Source organism: Terrapene carolina, unplaced genomic scaffold (genome assembly GCF_002925995.2).
Source record: "Terrapene carolina triunguis isolate 2854851 unplaced genomic scaffold, T_m_triunguis-2.0 Scaffold234, whole genome shotgun sequence".
NCBI classification, from domain to species: domain Eukaryota; kingdom Metazoa; phylum Chordata; order Testudines; family Emydidae; genus Terrapene; species Terrapene triunguis.
In genome coordinates, this window is record NW_020664585.1 from 10,497,630 (window position 1) to 10,518,205 (window position 20,576).

The 20,576-nt window shown below is 46.4% G+C and overlaps 1 protein-coding gene across 1 annotated transcript in view; it reads left to right on the forward strand.

Annotated features, from left to right (window-relative positions):
- TMEM132C (transmembrane protein 132C) overlaps positions 1–19,986 on the forward strand; it is a 293,451-nt gene extending 273,465 nt beyond the window's left edge. Inside the window, exons 6-9 of the mRNA XM_026656998.2 lie at positions 5,743–5,948; positions 6,546–6,819; positions 7,946–8,137; positions 17,698–19,986. Of these exons, the coding sequence (XP_026512783.1) occupies positions 5,743–5,948; positions 6,546–6,819; positions 7,946–8,137; positions 17,698–18,897 (1,872 nt within the window). The 3' untranslated portion in view covers positions 18,898–19,986. The remainder of the gene's footprint in view (positions 1–5,742; positions 5,949–6,545; positions 6,820–7,945; positions 8,138–17,697) is intronic.
- Positions 19,987–20,576: the final 590 nt, after the last annotated feature.

A 20,576-nucleotide genomic window follows, 5' to 3' on the forward strand; every position in this document is an offset into this window, starting at 1 on the left:
GCCCTGGATTGCTGAGTCCCGGTCAGAAGGTAGTGAGACTCTGCTTGAGGACACTAGGCAGTATATGCTATGAAAGGCCTTCATCATCCAGTGACAGAGCTCACTGCAGGATAACAGCCTCAGTCTGCAGGCAAGGGAGAAGTATGGGGTCTTGTCTGTGTCCAGGGCCCTCAGTAAAGAATCCCCTTTATATTCATTACAACCAAGTTCTCTTTCTGCTTTATTAGCTGGGAGCTCGCATTCCCTCCCAAATCACAAAGTTCCAGTGTACTACGGCACAGTTCTCAAAGCGGCCGCAGGTCATGCTCTGGGGGGATGATTTGATGTTTCTGTTCCAGGCTGCCAGCTCGCTAAAATGTGGTTTATCACAGGATGAAACCATCCACGCCACTTGGAGCCTAAGTGGCCTTTGTTAGAAGGGAGCACCAAAAATAAAGCAAAGAGAAAGGAAGCGTCTGAGAAATATTGCTTAGCCCTGGCTTTTCGTCTCTCTCCTTTTTTTTTTTTCCTTTCTCTTTTTGGTCTAAAGTTAGAAAAATAACTAGGGAAAAGTAGCTGTAATGCCAACTTTAATAAGGAAGGAAAGTGCTGACATGGCATCAGAGAGCTCCTTAAAATTCAAAACTTTTCGCTGATCCGCTACACCAAGTGGAGCAGATCATTTGCATAAAGGTGATGGCTAAGCAGGAGCTCTCTTCATCATCTCTCACCTTTTTAGATGCAAGAGATAAAAGGACGTTTCAAAGGGGAAATGTTTTCACGGTGAAAAATGTAAACACTGGAAGGTGGGGGAGGGGAGAGAGAATGATATCACCTGTTCAAACAGACAAAGTCTCCAGCATCTCAACTTCTGTCATGGGCTCAATGAATTATTGTGGACCAGAATCACAGATGGCGGGCGCTAGTCACATTGCTTAAAGCACTTCTGGAAGGTGCTCAGATACCACAGTACAAGAAATTGACTAGAACTTCCCTATCGCTATGCCTATAGGGGGATTAGAAGAGTGGCTGCAGCATGCTTAAACATACCTGACCTTGCCTAGGTGCAGCAGCACAGACGTCCGCACGGGCTCGCCACCTGAGAATAAACCCAGAGTCTGGGGCGGGCTTATCCAGTCCCTGCTGAAGTCCGTGCTGCCCGGGCTTCAATTCTATTGCTAACTCGAGCAAGCTAGGTCAAAGCTAGCCATCCCGAGTACAAACCTATCGGGAATTAGGGTTTGCCGGTGCTGAGCCCGCGACTAGCTAGCTCCCTAGGGAGCACCAGAGGGGACACACAGCTGAATCACACTTGGCTTGCAGCAAAATCACCCGATTGGCCAGACCTCCCAGGCCTGCTCCTGCCCTGCCGCACTCCCCGTGACCCAGATCTGACCCTCGGCTCCAATTCCTGTCTTCGGTTCTAACCCCTGGCTCTGGCACCTGGCCTCTGACCCTGGGCTCCTACTCCTGCTGAAACCACTAGGCATGACTCCTGCTTTAACCACTATGCCTAACCACCCATGCCCCCGGCTCTGACAAAACCTGCCTGAACCTGTACGCAGGGCAGCTAGCACATGCCGCTGCTGCTGCTCCTACTGCTGCAGATACGCTACTATTTTTAGCCCGCTGCCTCGATGAGAGCTAGCCCGAGTATGTCTACATGAGCTGGGAATCACACCCCTAGCTCCTAGTGTAGACATAGCCATGCATATCTTCATGGGGAAGACACTGAATTAACTTAATGTCTGTGCAGAACAATGACCGGAAGACCAGTTTAAACCCATCCAAAAAATAAGATGACTGGGATCTGATTTCCAGCTAATCTGCTGTGATCCAAGGTAGTCCGTTCCTAGGTGACTCGGTCACACTTAGCGGTCCCCTAGTTCCTCCAGTAAGGAACCCACAGTTGGTGTGAATAGCAGTTTTGAGGTTAGGTGCTGGTTAAGCAGGGAGACTCTAGGCTATGCTAAATCCTGGCAGAAATCAGTGCATTTGGGTTTAGATCTGGGTTTGCTCACTGAAGCTGGGAAAACCTTTTTATTTCTTTTTTTTTTTAAAACCATTGTTAGGTGAGAGAAGGAAGGAGGAAGCAATCTCACTTTGCTTACCCTTCCATACTAAGCTGACCCAGGATTTTGTGATGACCAAAGCTGCAGACTACGCACGATTTTAATGGGGCATTTTCAGAGAGCCAGTGTCTTATTCTTATGCAGGTGCAGACGTGTGCCTTGTGAATTGGGTGCCGAGATACCATCTCCCTTTCATCTGCTCTGAGACCCTAGCTCGGGAAACATCACTACCACCCCGTGCTTCCCTGTGTGAGAATGCACTTCAAAAGCAATCCGGGCAGCCCCGAGAAGGATGGCTGCATGAAAGTGAAATAGTCAAAAATATTTTCACTTACAGTTGATAGCTTGGGACTTGCCCCCCCCTTCCCATTGCTAGCGCTGTATTGGGAATATAGGAGCCAAAGATGGAGCATGTGTAAGGGACGGTAAGGATGCTTGGACTTGGTGAAAAGACCTTTTTTATTTTTTTTCCTCAATGCAAGTCAAAAAGCCCTGCCACTCTGGTTGACGCATACCCAGTAATAAATATTAACCTGCATCAATTATTAATAACAGCTTGGTAGGTACGGTAGGCGCTTCCTTAAGATGCGAGGCTAGATACATTCGTTTAGCCATTTGTTCCTAGCAGGCCTATGCGGCTCTACAACAGCATTGCAAGGAAAGCTGGAGGTTGGACATCAGCCCAGAAGCATTTACAAATTGAGGATTTGCTGCTATTGTTGTTGTTTTTCCCTGATAGACACATTTGTTCGGTTCCCGACAGTGTTTGGCTTCTGCTCCTATTAAATCATAGCTCTAGGTCCGGTACACCTGGGTCAGCCTGAAGGTGAACATTTTATCGCAAACCTTTGAGCCGCATACAGATGTCCCTCACTGTGAGTATATCACAAGGGATCTACTGTCCCGAAGCAGAATATACCTATGCAAGCCACCTGCTAGAAAGAGAGAGAGAAGGCGGGGGAGAGAAGGGGGGAGGCATCAGATATCACCACCCCCTGCTAGCCCAGAGATATCAGAGTGGGAGTTATTGCTGCACCAAGCTGCCTAAATCCCCCTAAGGTTCCTCGCCGCAGCACGGGGGCCAGTCACTGCTGAAGGCCTCTCGCTCCCTGCAAGGGAATCTTCCATTCCACACTTACACCTTTGACCTCCCCCCTCCCGCCCCCAATGCCTTGCGATGCTTGCAACCGCGTTAGCAACATACAGTGCTGGTCTGCCTCCCCACGGGAGCCCCCTTGGGCCTGTGGCAGCAGAACAATGTGTAAAGTTGGGGGGGTCATGTGCTCTAGGGGGGTGATTTCTAAAGCACACTAATGAGTTGCACATTAATGGGTCCATGTAGACCCTGCTGGTGCACACTTAAGGTCCCCTTGTCCGCTTTACTGTAGAACTGCTTCAAACAGCACTAAGTTTAAATGCCCCAGCAGGGTCTACATGGACTAATAAATGCTCAATACATTAGTATTATACTCCTGTAAAGCACATTGCCTCCACACATAGACAAGCCCTGAGGCTCACAGCACCCCAACAAGTGCGTAAATATTGCCATCCCCATTCTGAGGATGGGGGAAACAGAGTTAAAGTGACTTGCCTGAGACCACACAGGGCATCAGAGATTAGAACCCAGACGAGAGCCATGATTAGAAACAAGGACTTCTTTGCTCCCAGTTTTTTGTTCAGAACAATAGACAATAGACCAATGATCTATTTACTTGCAGTATATTATTCAGTAGCTATGTTCTCTGTGTGCTGTATAGAACTCCAGGCAGAATGGGTGCTGGGCAAACAAAGATGACAAAGCTGGAACTGAAGCTGTGTAGAAGCCTATCTGTAATTGTAGTTGTTTTCTTTAATAAATCCTCCTTTTTATGATGGATTGTGATTCCTGATGTCATAACTCTATACAGAGGGTATAAAGTGTCACTGTTAACAGCACCATGAAAATCAAGAGTAACCATCTGGAACAAAGATCTGTATAGCTTACATGTGAATCATATATAAGTAGCACATATGTCATTGCAGCACATGTGAGATATATGAGATAATATATAGCTCATATACAAACTACTATGAAAATGTAATCTCTTTTGTAAATTACAGGCCACACTCATATGTAACATATATTAAAACAGGACACACTGTCCATCTATGTGAAAAAAGGGAACATTTCCCACCTTATGTCCGTTAAACATAACTTGGATAACATGAGGAAAAAAGGCTAAACAAACAGATGGGTCCTGTAGTGTACTAGATAGTATTGCATCCAGTGAGTAGAACTCACTTACAATCGTTCAAGATGGTTGTGGTGTATCATTTCATTAAACTGTGCTCAGATTATGTTCTCTGAGGTCTTCCCTTGAAATATTTCTCCTGACTACTATACCAGAAAATGAGCAGTGCCTACAATACCAGAGGATACAGATTGGACATGTGCTGTATAACTAGGAACAGTTTAGCATATCTAGCCCTTATGTTTATCCATGGTCATAGAGGGCACCCATCCATTTGATTAGCTTGGGGACTTGAGCTATTCCATGTGATAAGCATCATTTGAATAAAGTGGTATGGGGAAAGACAAAATCAAAGAGAGCAGATGATGGTATAAATAGATGTTCAGGTGGGAGGGCCATTACCGGTGCTAATGACATTCATTACAGAAGATGAAATAGGTTTCTGAAGGGGAGGGCGAAAGCATGTGAATTGAAGATATCTGTTGGGTTTACTTGTAATTTCTGCAGACAAGCCAGCTCATTTAGTAATGCAACAGCTCCCATTGCTAGCCACTTAATGTATGATTAATGTGCCGCAAGATTTCCCCAGACGTTTATGACACCTTTAGGAATAGATTTGACAATGACTTTATCACACCGAGCCACTTCATACTATCTGCATCCCTCTTAATGATTTATATATTCTGGAGGGATTCTATTCCATCCCACTAGTACTCAGTAAGGTAATAAATGAGAAAACTCAATGGTCTGTAAATTACAACATTGACTAAAGAAGTGATTACTGGTATAACTCTTACATGACTATGCTAATGCTTGCTTATATTTCAGGACAGTATTTACATGTTAATGATAAATCTACTGCAGTGTTTAGAATTACTTTATGGCTTTAATCAAAATGTAAACATTTATAAACAGATAATGTTTATTGCAGAGGAAATGAATGTGTTGTTGTTTCCATTCTCCGTATGAAATCCACTCCAGAGCCAGCTTCATCCTCGGAATGATGTGTGACACTAAACAGTGTCACATCAGACTGAAGGGGAAAACTCTGGTCGGGGTAGAGTTTATATTTGCTGCCTGCATCCAACTAGTCCAGTTTGGGGTGGTTAGCTTTCTTTTGGCCATGCGGTGAAGGAGTCTCTCTCATTATAAATTCCATAGAGATGTGATCAGCTAGTGGCTCATTGAATAACAAACAGAAAACCCAGCCAGCAGCTTCAGAAATCGTATCCAGTCTTTAGGCATCTCTAGCATAATTATGCCTCCTGAGCTGGTGGAGGATTTTTGTGTTCAGCTGGTTCCATTGTAAAACGCCATCATTAACATGCGTAAGGAGAAGGGAGCCTTTTTTGTTTGTTTTTGTTTTTCAGATGCCAGGTTTCCACTTTGAGCCTGCTTTGTCGCAGCGATTACCTTCTTTTCTCTCTCTCTCTTTTCCTCCCTACCTTCCTCTCCTTTAGGTTTCTGACAGATGTGACTATGTGTTTGTCAATGGCAAAGAAATGAAAGGCCAGGTGGATGCGGTCGTGAATTTCACATACCAATATCTGAGTGCCCCTCTGCAAATCACAGTCTGGGTTCCACGCCTGCCTCTTCAGATTGATATTTCGGACACGGAGCTAAGCCAAATAAAAGGCTGGAGAGTCCCCATTGTCTCCAATAAGAGGTGGGTTTAGTCGCTTAATTTATATCAGGCATTTTCTTGCAATGAATGGAGCTAATTTTAAGCCCAGGAAGAACAGCTCACGGTACAGAGGTTGCATCTGGATCCCAGCTTCCCCCCAGGGTAGTCAGTGGTTTTCAATGGTGTATGTGGTCCGAAGTCATTTACTCACCTAGATGGTCCAGTGGCAGAGTTCGGATTTGAATCCAACCCATAGTTCAAGGGAGACTGGAAGTGGGATTTGGTTCTGACCCGTCTCTGCATTCTGGTATTTCAGTGGAGATCTTCAAAGATAAGACACCAATATCATACACCTATCACGATCGCCTGTGTAATGCCAAGAATCAGCAACGACACTTAAGGGCGTGTACCTGTGTGCTATAGCATGCAATAATGACTGTCGGGCTCCATATGCTCTTTCAATTGCTCTGATCAAGTCTGCTCAGTTGATCGTTTTTCTGCTCTTAATTGATTTTATTCCAGGAAGTGTTTTCCTTGCTTAGCACTTTGCTCTTAGTTTTCGCTGCAGGGAAAGAGACTATGAAGGAGTTTTGTCCTCAAATCTTTTTTTTTTTATGCTTCCTTTTTCTTTTTTTCAAGACCCACAAGGGACAGTGATGATGAGGATGAAGATGAGCGGAAGGGAAGAGGCTGTGCGCTCCAGTACCAGCATGCCATGGTGCGAGTCCTTACTCAGTTTGTCGCGGAGGACTCTAGCCCTTGGAGTCAGCTGAACTACTTGCTGGGTTCTGACTGGCAGTTTGACATTACAGACCTGGTGATGGATTTTATGAAGTTGGAGGAGCCTCACATTGCCAGGCTACAAGAAGGAAGGATTTTGATTGGACAAGAAGTGGGAATGACAACAATCCAGGTACATACACTGAACTGTTCTGGGTTCTACCATTCCTGCATTAACACCTACATGATCCTGGAAGAGCCAGCAGAGTGTTCTGCTAAAACAGCACTGCTTTGGAATGTAATAATCTGTTGTAGCAAGGCTGTGGCCTCCTAGAATTTCACACACATACATTCCATCTCCATTCAGTTCGAACAAATAAAGCAAAAGCCCCCGCCATTGTAGTGAGACTGATCAAAACCTGTACTTCAGCCACCCTTACTGGACAGCTCTTGCACCTGTGAAGATCTTAGTAAACATCCTGCTTTCCCACACAGCATGAGGCTCCCCCTACAGTTCAACTAGCGGAACTGCTGCTTGGAGACAGCGGGCCTGATTTTCAGAGATACCGAGCACCCATAACTCTAATGGGTGTCAACTGGAGTGGAGGGTGTTCAGTGCCTGTGAAAGTTACTCTTAGGGCCAAATTTTTAGCTGGTGTAAACTGAAGACCATAGTGCTATGCTGATTTCCACTGGCTGAGGATTTGGCCCTCAATGTCCTGTTTGGAGTCTCAGCAGAGTTTAGTGCACAAACTGCAAATGTAGCCACAGACTGTGGGTGGGAGAGACTGTGTGTGTTTGAGTAGCTTGTAGAACGTTTGGAGGTGGATAGGGAGTAGCCATTTGCATCAAAGGGAACAATTTCCCACTTGAGAATGGGCTGCATGATCCATTAGAAACGTCAGGGACAGAGAAATGGAAAAATGAAGGACAAATCCTGGAAGGTGCTGAGAGCCTCCAGCACCCTTTGAAGCCATTGAGAGTTGAGGAGGCTCAGCCCCTTGCAGGATCAGGACCAAAATTAGGAGGGAAAGGTTGTATTATTTCCAGGCTTATGCGAAAGTAGTGGAAATAATGGGAGTAAAATAAGATAGCTCCCAAAGAGGTATTTGATACAGTGGCTTTGAGCTGTAATCTCTTCGTCGGATGGGTTCTCTTTGCTTCCTGCATGAAACCAGTCTGTCCCCTCCAGGTACTCCTGCAGCCAGTTTCTGTGCCCGAAGCCAGGCTTTTGGGGCAGGAGCAGATGAAGTGGTGAGAAGGGTCACTGCAGTTGTTTAACCCTTTCCTGACGCTGTTCCCTTTCTGTTTCTCCAAAGGTTTTTTCTCCTCTGTCGGACTCCATTCTGGCAGAGAAGACGGTGACGGTGCTAGATGACAAAGTGACCATAACAGACCTCGGGGTGCAGATGGTGGCTGGGCTGTCGCTCTTCCTTCAGCCAAGCCCGGCAAATAACCGAGCTATTGTGGCTACCACCATTGCTCAGGAGCTGCTTCATACCCCTAAGCAGGTAGTGTGCACTCCGGTTCTCCTTGCTGCTGGCATGTTGGGTGGGGCCGTGGGTCATCCCTGCAGAGCTCTGATGAAGTTGCCTCCCCCTTAGCAATTTTTTAGGGGAAAACAGCATAGACTTTAAGTTATGGGTATAACACAGTTTTATAGCCATACCTCTCCAGCAGAGGGCACCCTGACGGTGGCTTCTTTTTTCTTCCCGCCTGCAAATTTGGGCTTAGCCCTTTGGAAAAGTTCCAAACCCAAACGTTCCGACTTGCACGTTGTCTATCTTTTCAAAGGCTCCCGTGAAAAACCGTGACCTTTGCAGCTCTCCTAAGCCTTTCTTACACTTGTTTCACAGGCCATCCATGCTCTCTGTTTGCCAGGAGCAATGCCCTTGATCTCCATGTCAGAGAGCGGGGGAGCCCCGTGCTTCAGGGTGATTTAATATTTGGGAGCGCCATAAAACAGCCATGGGAGAAAGACGAGCTCGTTCATTTTCCTGTTGGCGCAACAGCAGGCAGCCTGGCTCCCCTCTCTTCTTTTATTCTTCAGGCTGACTCAGATGGGTTAGTTGTTCAGCTCATTAGGGGACACCGGTGTGTCGATCCTGCTTAATTCAAAGCCGGCACGTTTTCAGACCAGCCGAGGGAAGGGTCTCAAGCGGTGAATTTCAGGTCACATAATCTGTACGGATACGAGGAGCGGAAAACAGCACCAAATCGAGGCAAATAGTTGCCATAGAATAGATTAAAAACACGGGGGTCAGCAGCAATGGAAGTGACAAGGGCCTGTTCAATCCTGATTTCACTCAGCGGAGTAGAATACGCTTATTCAGGGCTGTATAATGCCATCTGCAGCCACTGCTCTCACAAAACCTCTGTTTCATGCCTCGTAAATAGGGAAGAGCTCGGTTCAGGTTTTATGGCCCATTTTCACGCTGATCACTAGCTCATTTTCTGGAACGCAAGAATAATGTTGATTGTTTTATAACTCGGTAGTTAGTGGCAGGATGACATCCCAGCTCGGAGAAGGAAGTGCTGCCCATCTGTTTAATTTACTGCATCCTGTAATCATCTGAGTCTTATGTAATTAACCCATTTGTGCCCTTCTTCGGGGCTTCCTTTTGGAAACCGCTCTTCTCGACAGATGCCGAGTCGGAAATTGAAGAAGCCAAAGCTAGAAACAAATCAAACCTAGTTAGAGGGCGTAGGGCAGGGTGGGATTTTTCTCCTGCAGCTTGGCTGGGAGTGTCACATGCCGGCTTGAGAATAAAACAGCCTGTGGGGCAGCAGGGGTTGCATATCTCAATGCAGTGTGCAAAGATATTTACCAGCGTGAGTTTATGAGCATGGGAAGGCTCTGACCAATGCCTCCTGAATATTGGTCAGCTGAACAGTGTGTTCATGTTGCTGTACTGCTGTACGCTCCTCCTCTTCCCCGCTCTGCGGTGTAGCCCCACTGTATTCTGCTGTGGGAGTGCACCCATCAAGAAGCAAGAGGCTGCCACGCACCCTTCCCTTAACGAGGACTGGCTGCTCCACCCCCCATCTCCCACAGTCGCTCACACCTCCCCAGCCTGGAAGCATAGAAGCTGCTAATTCCCTTCCAGCCCTCATTGCTACTAGCAGGAAGGAGCAAGGAAAGAGAGGCCAGAGAGTTCTCAGACCAGGGCCTGGAAAGCCCCAGGTAACCTGGTTGCAAGTAACAACCTGGGTTAGTGGCTGCCTTTCCTATCCCTCCCACTCCCTACTGTCCTGCTCTCTGGGCTTCCACCTGCTGCTGCTGTAAACCCAGCTGCCTTTTCCATGCAGTTCCCCATCTGCTGCTTCTGTTTTTGTCCATGCAGCCCCTCCAAGCTGGAGGGCGTGTGCATGCCTCTGCCTTTTCTTCCCGTCCCCACCCCCACCTCCCGAGCTAAGGGTGAGGAGGCAGAGTGTTTTATATGCTTCCAAGCCGCGTGCCTCCCTCAGTGCTCCCCCGTTGGGCTGAACCGTGAAGTTCATGCACTCGAGTTCTCCCCTGCTGCCTGATCACCAGCAGCTCCTCTGCTGCCCAACACAGCCTGCCCTTTGCAGCGGCTCTGAGAGCATTCTGTACCCGCACAGCCATGGTGTGAGGGTAGCCACTGAGTCCTTGCTGCAGAGGGCTGAGCTGATTCCATTGAATTTTCCCCTTGCTCTTAATGAGAATCACTGAATGGTCCCTCTCTTGCCAGAAGACTGGCCCTAGAGGTACAGGTTTCTGAATTGCTAGCACAGTTGGCCATTATTCCCCTCCCGCAATGGAAAGGGTTTGATGTAGGACTGGCCGGAAAACAAGAATTCCGTTTCATGAAAAATTTCAACCTTTTGACATTTGTTTTCGTTCCTTAGCAGGACAAACCTGAGGCCTTTCAAAATTTTTCATGAAAGAACATGACAGACTCCAGAGTAACCGATAGCGCAGTGGTTAGGGTGGTCACCTGGGATGTAGGAGCTCTGGGTTCAGGTCCCTATTCTGCCTGAGTCAGAGCAGGACTAGAACCTGGGTCTCCCATGTGAATGGCTTTAACCCGCTGGCTGTAGAATCAATTTCTCCTGTTGAAGCTGTTCCACTTTTTTTATGAATAATTAAATATTCATTGGACCAGAAGGTGAGACTAACAGGAAAGCCTTCACCTGGGGTGTGGAAGGTCCAGGTCCAGGTCCCTCCTCCAACTCGGGCAGAGTAGGGACTTGAACTAAGGTCTACATCCCAGCTGAGTGCCCTAACCACTGGGCTCTTGCTTGTTCTGGGGGCTCTGGTTCTCTTTCCTTTCGACCTGAAATTCCACCATGAACCAGAGAAATTTTCATCAAAACTCTCACATTTCTGCAAAAGGTTTTAGTTTCAATGAATCGACATTTTCCAACCAAAAAACTGTTTTAATTGAAAAATTCCCGACCAGCTCTAGTTTGAGGCTTCTAATCCAGCAATTTTCTCCTCCATAAGAAGAATTGAGAGTTTCATCCAGCCTATGGTCAGGGCCAGCACTTCCATTAGGCAACCCTAGGCAGTCGCCTAGGGCAGCAGGATTTGGGGGGTGGCATTTTGCTGCCCTCGGCGGAAATTTGGCGGCGGGGGTCCTTCTGCTCCGGGTCTTCTGCGGAAATTAGGTGGCGGGTCCTTCACTCACTCCGGGACCCGCCGCCAAAGTGCCCCGAAGACGCGGAGCGGAAGGACCCCCACCGCCGAATGCTCAGAGGAGGAGCGCTGCCGCCTAAGGCGGCAAAAACCCTGGCACCGCTCCTGCCTATGGTGACTTTATTTAATGGGTCACTGCTGAGGCCGATAAGCCAGACCTTAAACCCCACCTTTATGATCCATTCATCTGTTCTCATTGTCCTGATAAAAACTCCACCTCCAAATCTTTACTCTGTTCTTACTCAGTCCTTGCTTGGAGTAACATTAAGTTTCTATCAGTTTTCTGTGGTGCCTTTTAAGATCTGATTCTGCTCCCACTGAAGACAATGTACAACTCCCACTGACCTCAGTGGGACTAGGATTGGGCGTGTCTCCTGTATGAGGTGTCAGACAGGATTTGCTGAATACATTCTGATTTTTTTCCTTTTACTTTGTTCGTGGGAGTTCAGCTTCTGGCTCTGTAACACAGTCGCCCAGCAGTCCCAGTATTTGCAAATGCGTTCGATGTCCTAACACAGCCAAAGAGCAGCACAAGAAACCAGTGGCACTCTGGACATTATTTGCAAAGGATTCATTTCATTTATTTGTCTTTTTCTTTTTTCTTTTGAGTTAGAACAGTAAAAAGGACCCAGGCACAGGCTTTGAGCCCCCAGCAAACCAAATACTCAGACCAGTCATTCCACCCCTTCTACCAGGCACCAGAATGTCATCAGATACAAACACCCCCTCGCATCAGTCTGTGCCGCCATCCAGCGACCGCTCTTCATAGGCCAGGTGGAACAAATCGATCCTGTAGCATGCCCTGAAAGTCAGCCAATCTGGGCCTTTTCGGACCCGGGACAAGAGGACATTTCCAGAGCTCCATGGCCCTTATGGAGAACTCTGTAATGTAGTGAGGGGAATCCAGCATCAGTGCCTACAATGCTACAGATGTGTTCAGTGGATGATCATAGGCCATTTAGGGCTTTATAGGTCAAAACCACCATCATAAAATCTGCCTGACAGTTCACAGACAGCCAATGTCCCAGAGTGCCGGTGTCGTCATATGCTATACACCTCTACCCCGATATAACGCTGTCCTCGGGAGCCAAAAAATCTTACCGCGTTATAGGTGAAACCGCATTATATCAAACTTGCTCTGATCCACTGGAGCGTGCAGCCCCGCCCCCCCCCGGAGCGCTGCTTTACCGCGTTATATCCAAATTCGTGTTATATCGGGTCGTGTTCTATCGGGGTAGAGGTGTATGTATATGACATGCCACTCACCAGCCAGCTCTGGCTTCTGAATCCAAGTTACCTTTTGGTGTTTGAACGTTCAGAGCTGGTCAGTTCAGCTGGGTGGGATATACACATTGAGAACCAAATACCTATATTTGTGATCAGACTGTGCAGAAGAGATTTGAAGCTTTGCAAATTTGCAGTTATGAAAGGTTGGAGGTATGGCCAGGGCCGACAAGAGTTGGAGGGGAAACCGGTACAAATTACTGGGGCCCGGCGGTCTGGAAGGGGGCCCGACTTCCCCGGCTTCCCACCCTCTCGTCGGCTCTGTTTAGCCAGTCCGCCCTTGCTGGGGGCCCGAAAAAATTCCGGGCCCGGCTTCCCCCCCGCTCTCATCAGCCCTGTTTAGCCAGTCCACCCTTGTTGGGAAGGCCGAAAAAAAATTTTCACTGGGGCCTGAACCCGCTCTCGGCGGCCCTGGGTATGGCTGAATGGAATCAAGGCCTTAGGCTCCATGACAGATTTGTGAACTGTAAGGGACATATTTTCCCCCTACTGTTCCACCGGCTCTAACTATAACATGAAGAAAACAGGGGAGATAAAGTCATTTACAAAAGGGAAAATACTGGTTGGCTTTATAATTCAGGCAAATTTATCAGATGGCATCTCCAGACTGATCAGCAGCTACGAGGAAGCAGAGGTGTGATTGCACACTGAGATAGGTGGTAGTGCTGAAGAGGTCAAAGCATGCTAGTCTGGCTAGGGTGGAAGAGGAGATTAGAGAAGTACATGAAGAAAAACATGACCAAAAAGTGTCTTGGTGAGTGTGGCGGTGCTTCACGTACATAGGGAACCAGCACGTCGTTTGGAAATCAACAGCTGCTGTGGGAAGCAAATTCTTCATCGCTTCTGAATCGGGTTCGAAGTGATCAGATGTATGGTATCTGACTCACCTCCAATCTCTCTAGTCACCGTATAAATAATCCCATCTTCTGAGGGATGTTGACAATAACGGGAATTTGTAGTTTGTTTGTTTATAAAGAGCACAACTGAAAGAAAGGGGGACGAAAACTGGTAACCCCACAAGCTATTTGTTTATGCTTATTAATTAATGAACACAGGGATTTGTCACCTTCGGCATCCGACAGGGCAGCAGCTTTGCTGATAATAAGGTTTCAATCCATCTTCATCTGTTGATAGTAATTGGAGGCCCTTGTCAGAGATTTGGAGGGGATTTATTGATGCGGTACATAGGATTTGCAGAAACAGCTCTTTGAAGGACATGGCACTAAATCATTTCTATTTTTTTAAGCCTTTCAGAATTTCTAATCATTTGGGAAATTTGCTTCCTTCCCTTGCATTCAGCTTGCCTTTAAGTGAAAGAGTCAAGAAGAGGATTTTGTGCCAAATTGCTTATTTGAGCAGATGAAATGTATTTTGGCAGGATTGGGGGAATTCTCTTTTTTTTTTTTCCTTATAATTCAGATTCGCCGCTGTCCACGTGTGACAGTTTTCTATTTAATTGGCTCTTTATAGAGAGGATCCCTTAAAATGTAAAAATTCGGTGCAGATTGAAAAGAATAGCAGGGAGTCTTGGTTAATTGGAGTAAATCATATTTGTGGTCTTAAACCTCAAATGGCTGCCCATTTACTCTTCTTCCCAAACACCAGGCTTGTGCTTTTGTGGGGACAGAGAAAGCCAGTAGCTCCTACCACGACGCTTCCCACTGTGAGACCTTGTTGTCAGTAGCTTACAACTTTACCAAACTTTAACAGCTTGAGCTGAAGTTTCCCATGCTGGGTGCCTGCCTCAGGCTGATTTTTTTTATATACAGCCAAAACAGCTCAGCCATTTCTGAGAAAGAGGCTAGCGAAATCCACATTGTTTTGCTCATCCTAAAAACTTCTGGTGACCTTTTCTTTAAAACGCTCCGCCACCCCACGCTTTGGAGCAGGGACTTTCCGTAAGAAGGGTGGCCTTTGTGTCAGAAGTCTGTTGCCTCCCACATGAAAATCTGTCCCCGTTTGGCCAAGTTTTAAGATCACAGTTCACACATGCTCAGTGAAGACTTTGTAGATTTTAGCAGCCAACTTCCCTGAAGATTCCATCCAGACTGGGCATGCTGTAGGGCAGGGCTGAGCAAGATGTTCTCTGCAATTGCAGCTGAGGACGCTGCTCTGGGTTGTGCTGGGTCCAGGCCCCTGAACTGAGAGTGGGGAGCCTATCGCTCCTGTGCTCTCAGTGCCCCCCCCCACTCCCAGGCTTAGGCAATGTTGAGGAAGAAGCTGCCTGATTTGAATGCAGAGGGGGCAAAAGCCAGGGAGCTGAGGAGAGAAGTAGGTTGGGACCAGGAACTAGGGGGGCTGCGACTAGACCCGGGGAGAGGGAGAGGAAAACTGGGACTGTCCAGGCAAGGGAACTGGAACTGGAAGCTAGAGAGAGAGAGGTCAGGGATGGGACTCTGACCCGTAAGTGGTGGGGAAACTGAGATAGGATGAGGAGTGAGGTGGAGACTGGGACTGGCTGGCCAAGGAGAGTGGGGTGGCGGGCAGGAGGTGAGGGAGAAAAGAGACAGATCTGACCAGGAGCCAGGTGCTGAGGGAGTACTGGTACTGGCTGAGTAAAGAGATTGGGAAAAGGAGCTGGTGGGGGGATTGGCCCAGGGAGGAAAATGGGGACGGGGAATGTGAAGGGGACCAGAGGCTAGAGTCGGGGAGAGAGACAGATCAAGTGAGGAGCTGGGAAAGGGGGGAACAGAGAATGGCGGGGCAAGGAGCCTGGAACTGGTGAAGTGAAGGAGACTGTCTGTAGTACCCCTGCCTCACCTGTTGCAGAAGTGGGAAGGTGTGTAGCGAATGGGGCAGGAGATTGCAGGATGAGAAAGGATGGTCTCATGATCAAGGCAGTTGAATGCTGCCCGGCAGAACTGGATTTTATCCCAGCCTCCGCTACAGAGGGCCAGATTTTTAAAGGTGTTTAGGCACCTAACTCCCACTGATTCCCATTGACAAAGTTCAGAGCCGAATCCAGCTCTCCTGAGTCCCACTCTAATGTCTTAACCACAAAACACCCCTCCCACTTTTTTGTCATTCTGTCTCTACTGTCCTCTCTGGTTCCAAAAAAGGAGCCATTGAGAGATGATCTCAGTGCCATTTGGGTTCCTGCTGCAGTTTTCTCTAGTACGTTTCTCACTAAAGATGGTCATTTTGCCTTTCATATGACTCAATGCAAAAAAAGCGGGGGGAAAACCACTGTTTGTTCCAGATGTAATGGAGAAGCAAAATATCAAGTGTGCCAGATCACCCAAAGACGAATGGAGATGGGTTCCCCCCCCCCCCCCCCCCACCCCCCCGATCCCCTGGAAAACACGGCCTTCTTTTCCCCCACTGGGTTTGCTACTGCTAGAACTTTCCCAAAAGTTAACTTTACCACAGTGACAAAAGCCTACCGTGACCATGCTGCAGATGGGGGTTTGATTACAGCACATATTGACCTACCAATGCTAGCCTTGATCTAGTTAGCGCGAGTACCAATAGCAGTGAAGCCATGACAGCACGGGCTAGCCACCCAAGTATGTACCCAGGGTCCCAGGCAGGCTGGAACAGCCCATGCTGAAGTCTGTGGTGCTGCAGACTCGCTGCTATTGTTACTCGTGGCTACATTAAAATTAGCCTGGGTGTCTACACATGCTGCAGTCCCTCTCCCCACCCCCCAGTGGCAGTGTAGATGTACCTAAAAGTGATGCTCTGCAGTTTTGCACTAATTTATTCAACCATCTCAGGTTTGTTTCATGAAAGATCCGTTGTTTTAATGTCCCTTCCGCCCTCGCACTTTTCAGCATTGCTACAGCTTCAGAGTTACCCTGGCTCTATTTCATCACTGTGTGCAAAGCATGTCTGAATCACCAAGTACTTTGCCCTCTTTCCTGTTGTGCCACAATATATTTTTCCCTTGTTTGGTCCCCAAAGAGCTTTCTGATAGCACTTGGAAAATTAAATATTCAGTGCATTCCAACCTTCTGCACAGCTAAATGCCCCTTGCTGTTTTCATTGAAAAGCTTTAAATTTAAGTAGAAGGGTAGCAATTCCCTTTGTTTATAACCATAGTGTAACAAATTGTAACCAATTGAAAACAATATTGGGTTGTAAATTTGTATTATGATTGGACATTAAAAGGGTGGCGATGCTTTTCCCCATGGTGATTTTCAGCCCAATTGTTTTGATGTACCTGCGTGTAAAGTTATTAAGGACATTTGCAGTGTAAGTCTTGGGAAGAATAGAATTTCACTTTCATGTGTAGCTGCATTTCAGCAGTCTGCCTGCACGTATGCTAACTAAACAAACTAGACATAGAGCAAATGAAAAAATAAAGAAATCTCCTGCAAAGAAAGCTACTGAGACGTGGAGAAGTAAATATCTATATCATCAGGATGAGACTCAAATAGAAAACAACTTCGCCTCTTGACCTCTAGCATTCTGTTTGCTTCTAATGGTGACTTCTAATGGTACTACCTGCAGGGAGCAAACACAGTCCAATTAAATCCAAACCATTTGTATATCGTTATCATGGAGATCACAGCAGAACCCCCACATCCTGCCTTGGCTGACATGGAAATGTAATGGGGTTTACAATTATTTTCAAGGGGAAAGTGTGTTTAGCTAAAAACAAACAGTTCTCATGCAAAGTAACAACTGTTTTGCAAGTCTTTTGTTTCCTTTCAGGTGACCCATTTTCAAGACATTGTGGCATCTCTCCTCTTCCCTGCTGCAATATTTATGCCCTGTTTAATTTGACTGCTCCGTGTGACATATTTGCATGGGGAACAACAGGAAAATAAGTGTTCTGTCAAGTGCTTCCAGTACTTTTTCTGTTTTGTCTCTTCCAGTTTTCATGCGACAGGAATGGGTGGTTTTTTTTAATGGGTGTGTTGTTATTACGATCTCCCCGTATCAATTATTTCACATTTCCATTTGCAAAACCTTTCCATGAAAGACACCGCTGGGCTCTTTAATGAAAAATGTGACCAATTTTCTGCCCCATCGGTCAAGACTCAGCTTGTTTTCAGTGTAGTACGGAGCCAGTGCCTCCTGCTTCGTTCAGCTGCATTTCAGAGCTGGGAAGATTGATGAGTTGCAATCAGCTGAGCTGTTTTATTTAAGGCCCTGTCTTTAACCATTTCCCTCTTCTTTTAGGAAGCCATAGTAAGCATCTGGATCCAGTTCAGTGACAACTCAGTTACTCCATTAGACATTTATGACCCCAAGGACTTCTCCCTTTCTGCCATGTCGCTGGACAAATCCGTTGTCTCAACCCATCAGAGCACTGCCTGGAAATGGCCGGTCGTGGCAGCAGAAGGTGAAGGGCAGGGCACATTGATCAAAGTAGACATGATGATCTCTGAAGCCTGCCAGAAGTCCAAGAGGAAAAGCATCTTGGCCACAGGCAACAGCAACATCAAAGTGAAGTTCGGCCAAAATGATGCCAACTCCAACACCGGCGGAGATTATGATGCCGATGAGATTGAAAACCACGCAAGCGACCGGCGGCAAAAGGTGTCAGATCAAGAGCGGTACGGGCAGGATGGGCGATACTATGGGAGCTCTTCGGCGGAGCGAGAGGAAAGTACCGTCAGAAAAGTCAGCACCACTGCAAAGTCAATGCTCAAAAACAAAGTCATGAAAAACAATAGGCTGGATGGAGGCAAACTCTCGGATGATGGCCAGCTGCAGAACATTCCCATAGATTTCACCAACTTCCCTGCTCAAGTAGACCTCCCGAAAAGCAATGAGGGCATGGAGGAGAATGACCTAGTGCAGACGCCCAGAGGCCTTAGTGATTTGGAAATTGGGATGTACGCTCTGCTGGGGGTCTTCTGCCTGGCAATTCTTGTCTTCCTAATAAACTGTGCAACGTTTGCATTGAAATACCGGCACAAGCAGGTTCCAGTGGAAGGGCAAGCCACCATGACCCACTCCCACGACTGGGTCTGGCTCGGAAATGAGGCGGAGCTGCTGGAGAACACAGCCGACGTGTCACCTCAGCAGGACGAGCACACCACTATTATAGACCGAGGGATGGGCCATGAGGAAAGCAACCACCTCCTCAACGGTGGCACTCAGAAGAACATCCAGAGCCAGATCCATAGGTCTGCTGACTCGGGGGGGAAGCCAGGGAAAGAGCAGAAAACGGAACCTTTGCATTCCCCCACATCCAAACGAAAGCGGGTAAAATTCACAACCTTCACCACCATCCCACCCGATGATGGTTGTCCCACCGTCAACTCTATCCTAAGTAGCAATGATGACGATATTAAATGGGTGTGCCAGGATATGGACCTCGGGGACTCCAAAGAGATAAAAAACTACATGGAGAAGTTCAAAGACAAAGTGTAGCTCCTGTCTGGTTTTCTGGGTTTAACCACACCTTGATGCCTTCAGTTCTACAGTATATATTGGGAGGCACTGAAAAGGGGAGAAGGAGGGGATCAGTAGGGGGAAAAAATCAACAACAAGAAGAAGGCAGTTTCTGTAATCAGGGAAAGAAATTTGTCAAACTGTCCATGGCTTTGGGTTTGTTCGTTTGTTTGTTTTTCTCCAACAGCTGCTCGTGGATTTGGGCAGTCAATGGAATGCAAATCGCAGAAGGGAGTAAGGAAACAGATTAACCAATACGATGAACTGGGCACGGTGAGGTTGTGAAAATTTATCTGATGGGTCAAAATAATAACAACAATATTACAGACAAGGTACCAAAAAATTTTGTTTAAAAAAAAAAAAAGTGAGAGAAAGTTAGTTAATAGAAAAGACAGAGAAACAGTCACTTTTTAATGCTTGTAACAATATGAAAGTATGACCCAGGAAGAGACAGTTTAGAGTGTTACCCAAGCAGTTGCTTTCTGTTCCCTCATCTGAAGGGAAAACATGTCCCTGGCATTAAATATGGAGCAGAAAGAGATTATCTGATATATTTTTATTTTTCCGTCTATTTTCCACCCCTTGTCGCTTTCTTTAAAATGAGTCTAAAAAAAAAATCCAGTAGGTTCTTTATGGACCAGGAAATAATAGTTTTTCTTAATTAGCTAATAATAATCTTCCTTGTCATTTGAAGAACTCAGAGGACGAGCAAAAACTAATAATTCCAGCATGGCGTCTCTTCTGAAACCACGAGTCTCGGCTGTTTTGTGCTAGCTAGAAACTTGTTCTGTTTGGAGGAAGATTTAATTTTGCTTTTGGGTGTGGGTTGGTTGGTTAAGTTTCCACAACCAAAGTTCCCATGTTTCACCAAGGAAAGAAGGTGCTGTTCTATGTTTGCATTTAAAAATAATAAACAATAGGAATGACCAGATGGTGCATACATACCGAATATAAGACCAAGACCATCAAAGCCCACATATGTGCACAGCCTAATTTTTATTTTTTTTGCCAAGTCAGTGAATTCATAATTTGTCCTGTATTTTGCTCTGTTCATCTTTTCAATGCCACCAGTTCTCATGGGGGATTGGGAGGGAGGGTGGGGAGTGGTACTCACAAATAGAGAAGCAGGTTGTCCCAAGCCCATTTTATTTCCTCAAGTTAGGGGAGCTGAGTTCTTGGATGGATAACATTAGTTTGGAGAAAGAGAAATTCAAATGACCAAGGATCAAGAGATATCTGGGTCTACTTTATTTTCATTTGTTTCCGTTGGACCAGCACAAACTGGAAAATCTGTTACATTGAAAATCAGCTGTTTTTAATAACAAAATATGAATTCGGCAATGCATCAGGAACAAATAGGAGATAAAGGCACAGATAAATGGGTGCTGTTCCACTGACTTTAATGTCAATTTATACGAAATGAGGATATGGCTCAGAATCTAAATGATGGGGGAAAACCACACTCAGAAAACCTATTCATAATTCAAAAGAAGTCCTCATGTCAAATCTTTTTTGGAAAGCAGTGTTACGTCTTGACTGCTAGCAGGGAGCACTTGCATTGTTTGTCAGCCCTGTGTTTATCCGTTGATTCCACTACATCCTTTTTTTTTTTTTTTTTTTTTTAATTACTAAACTCAGTAGGTTTCTCTTTTATTTTT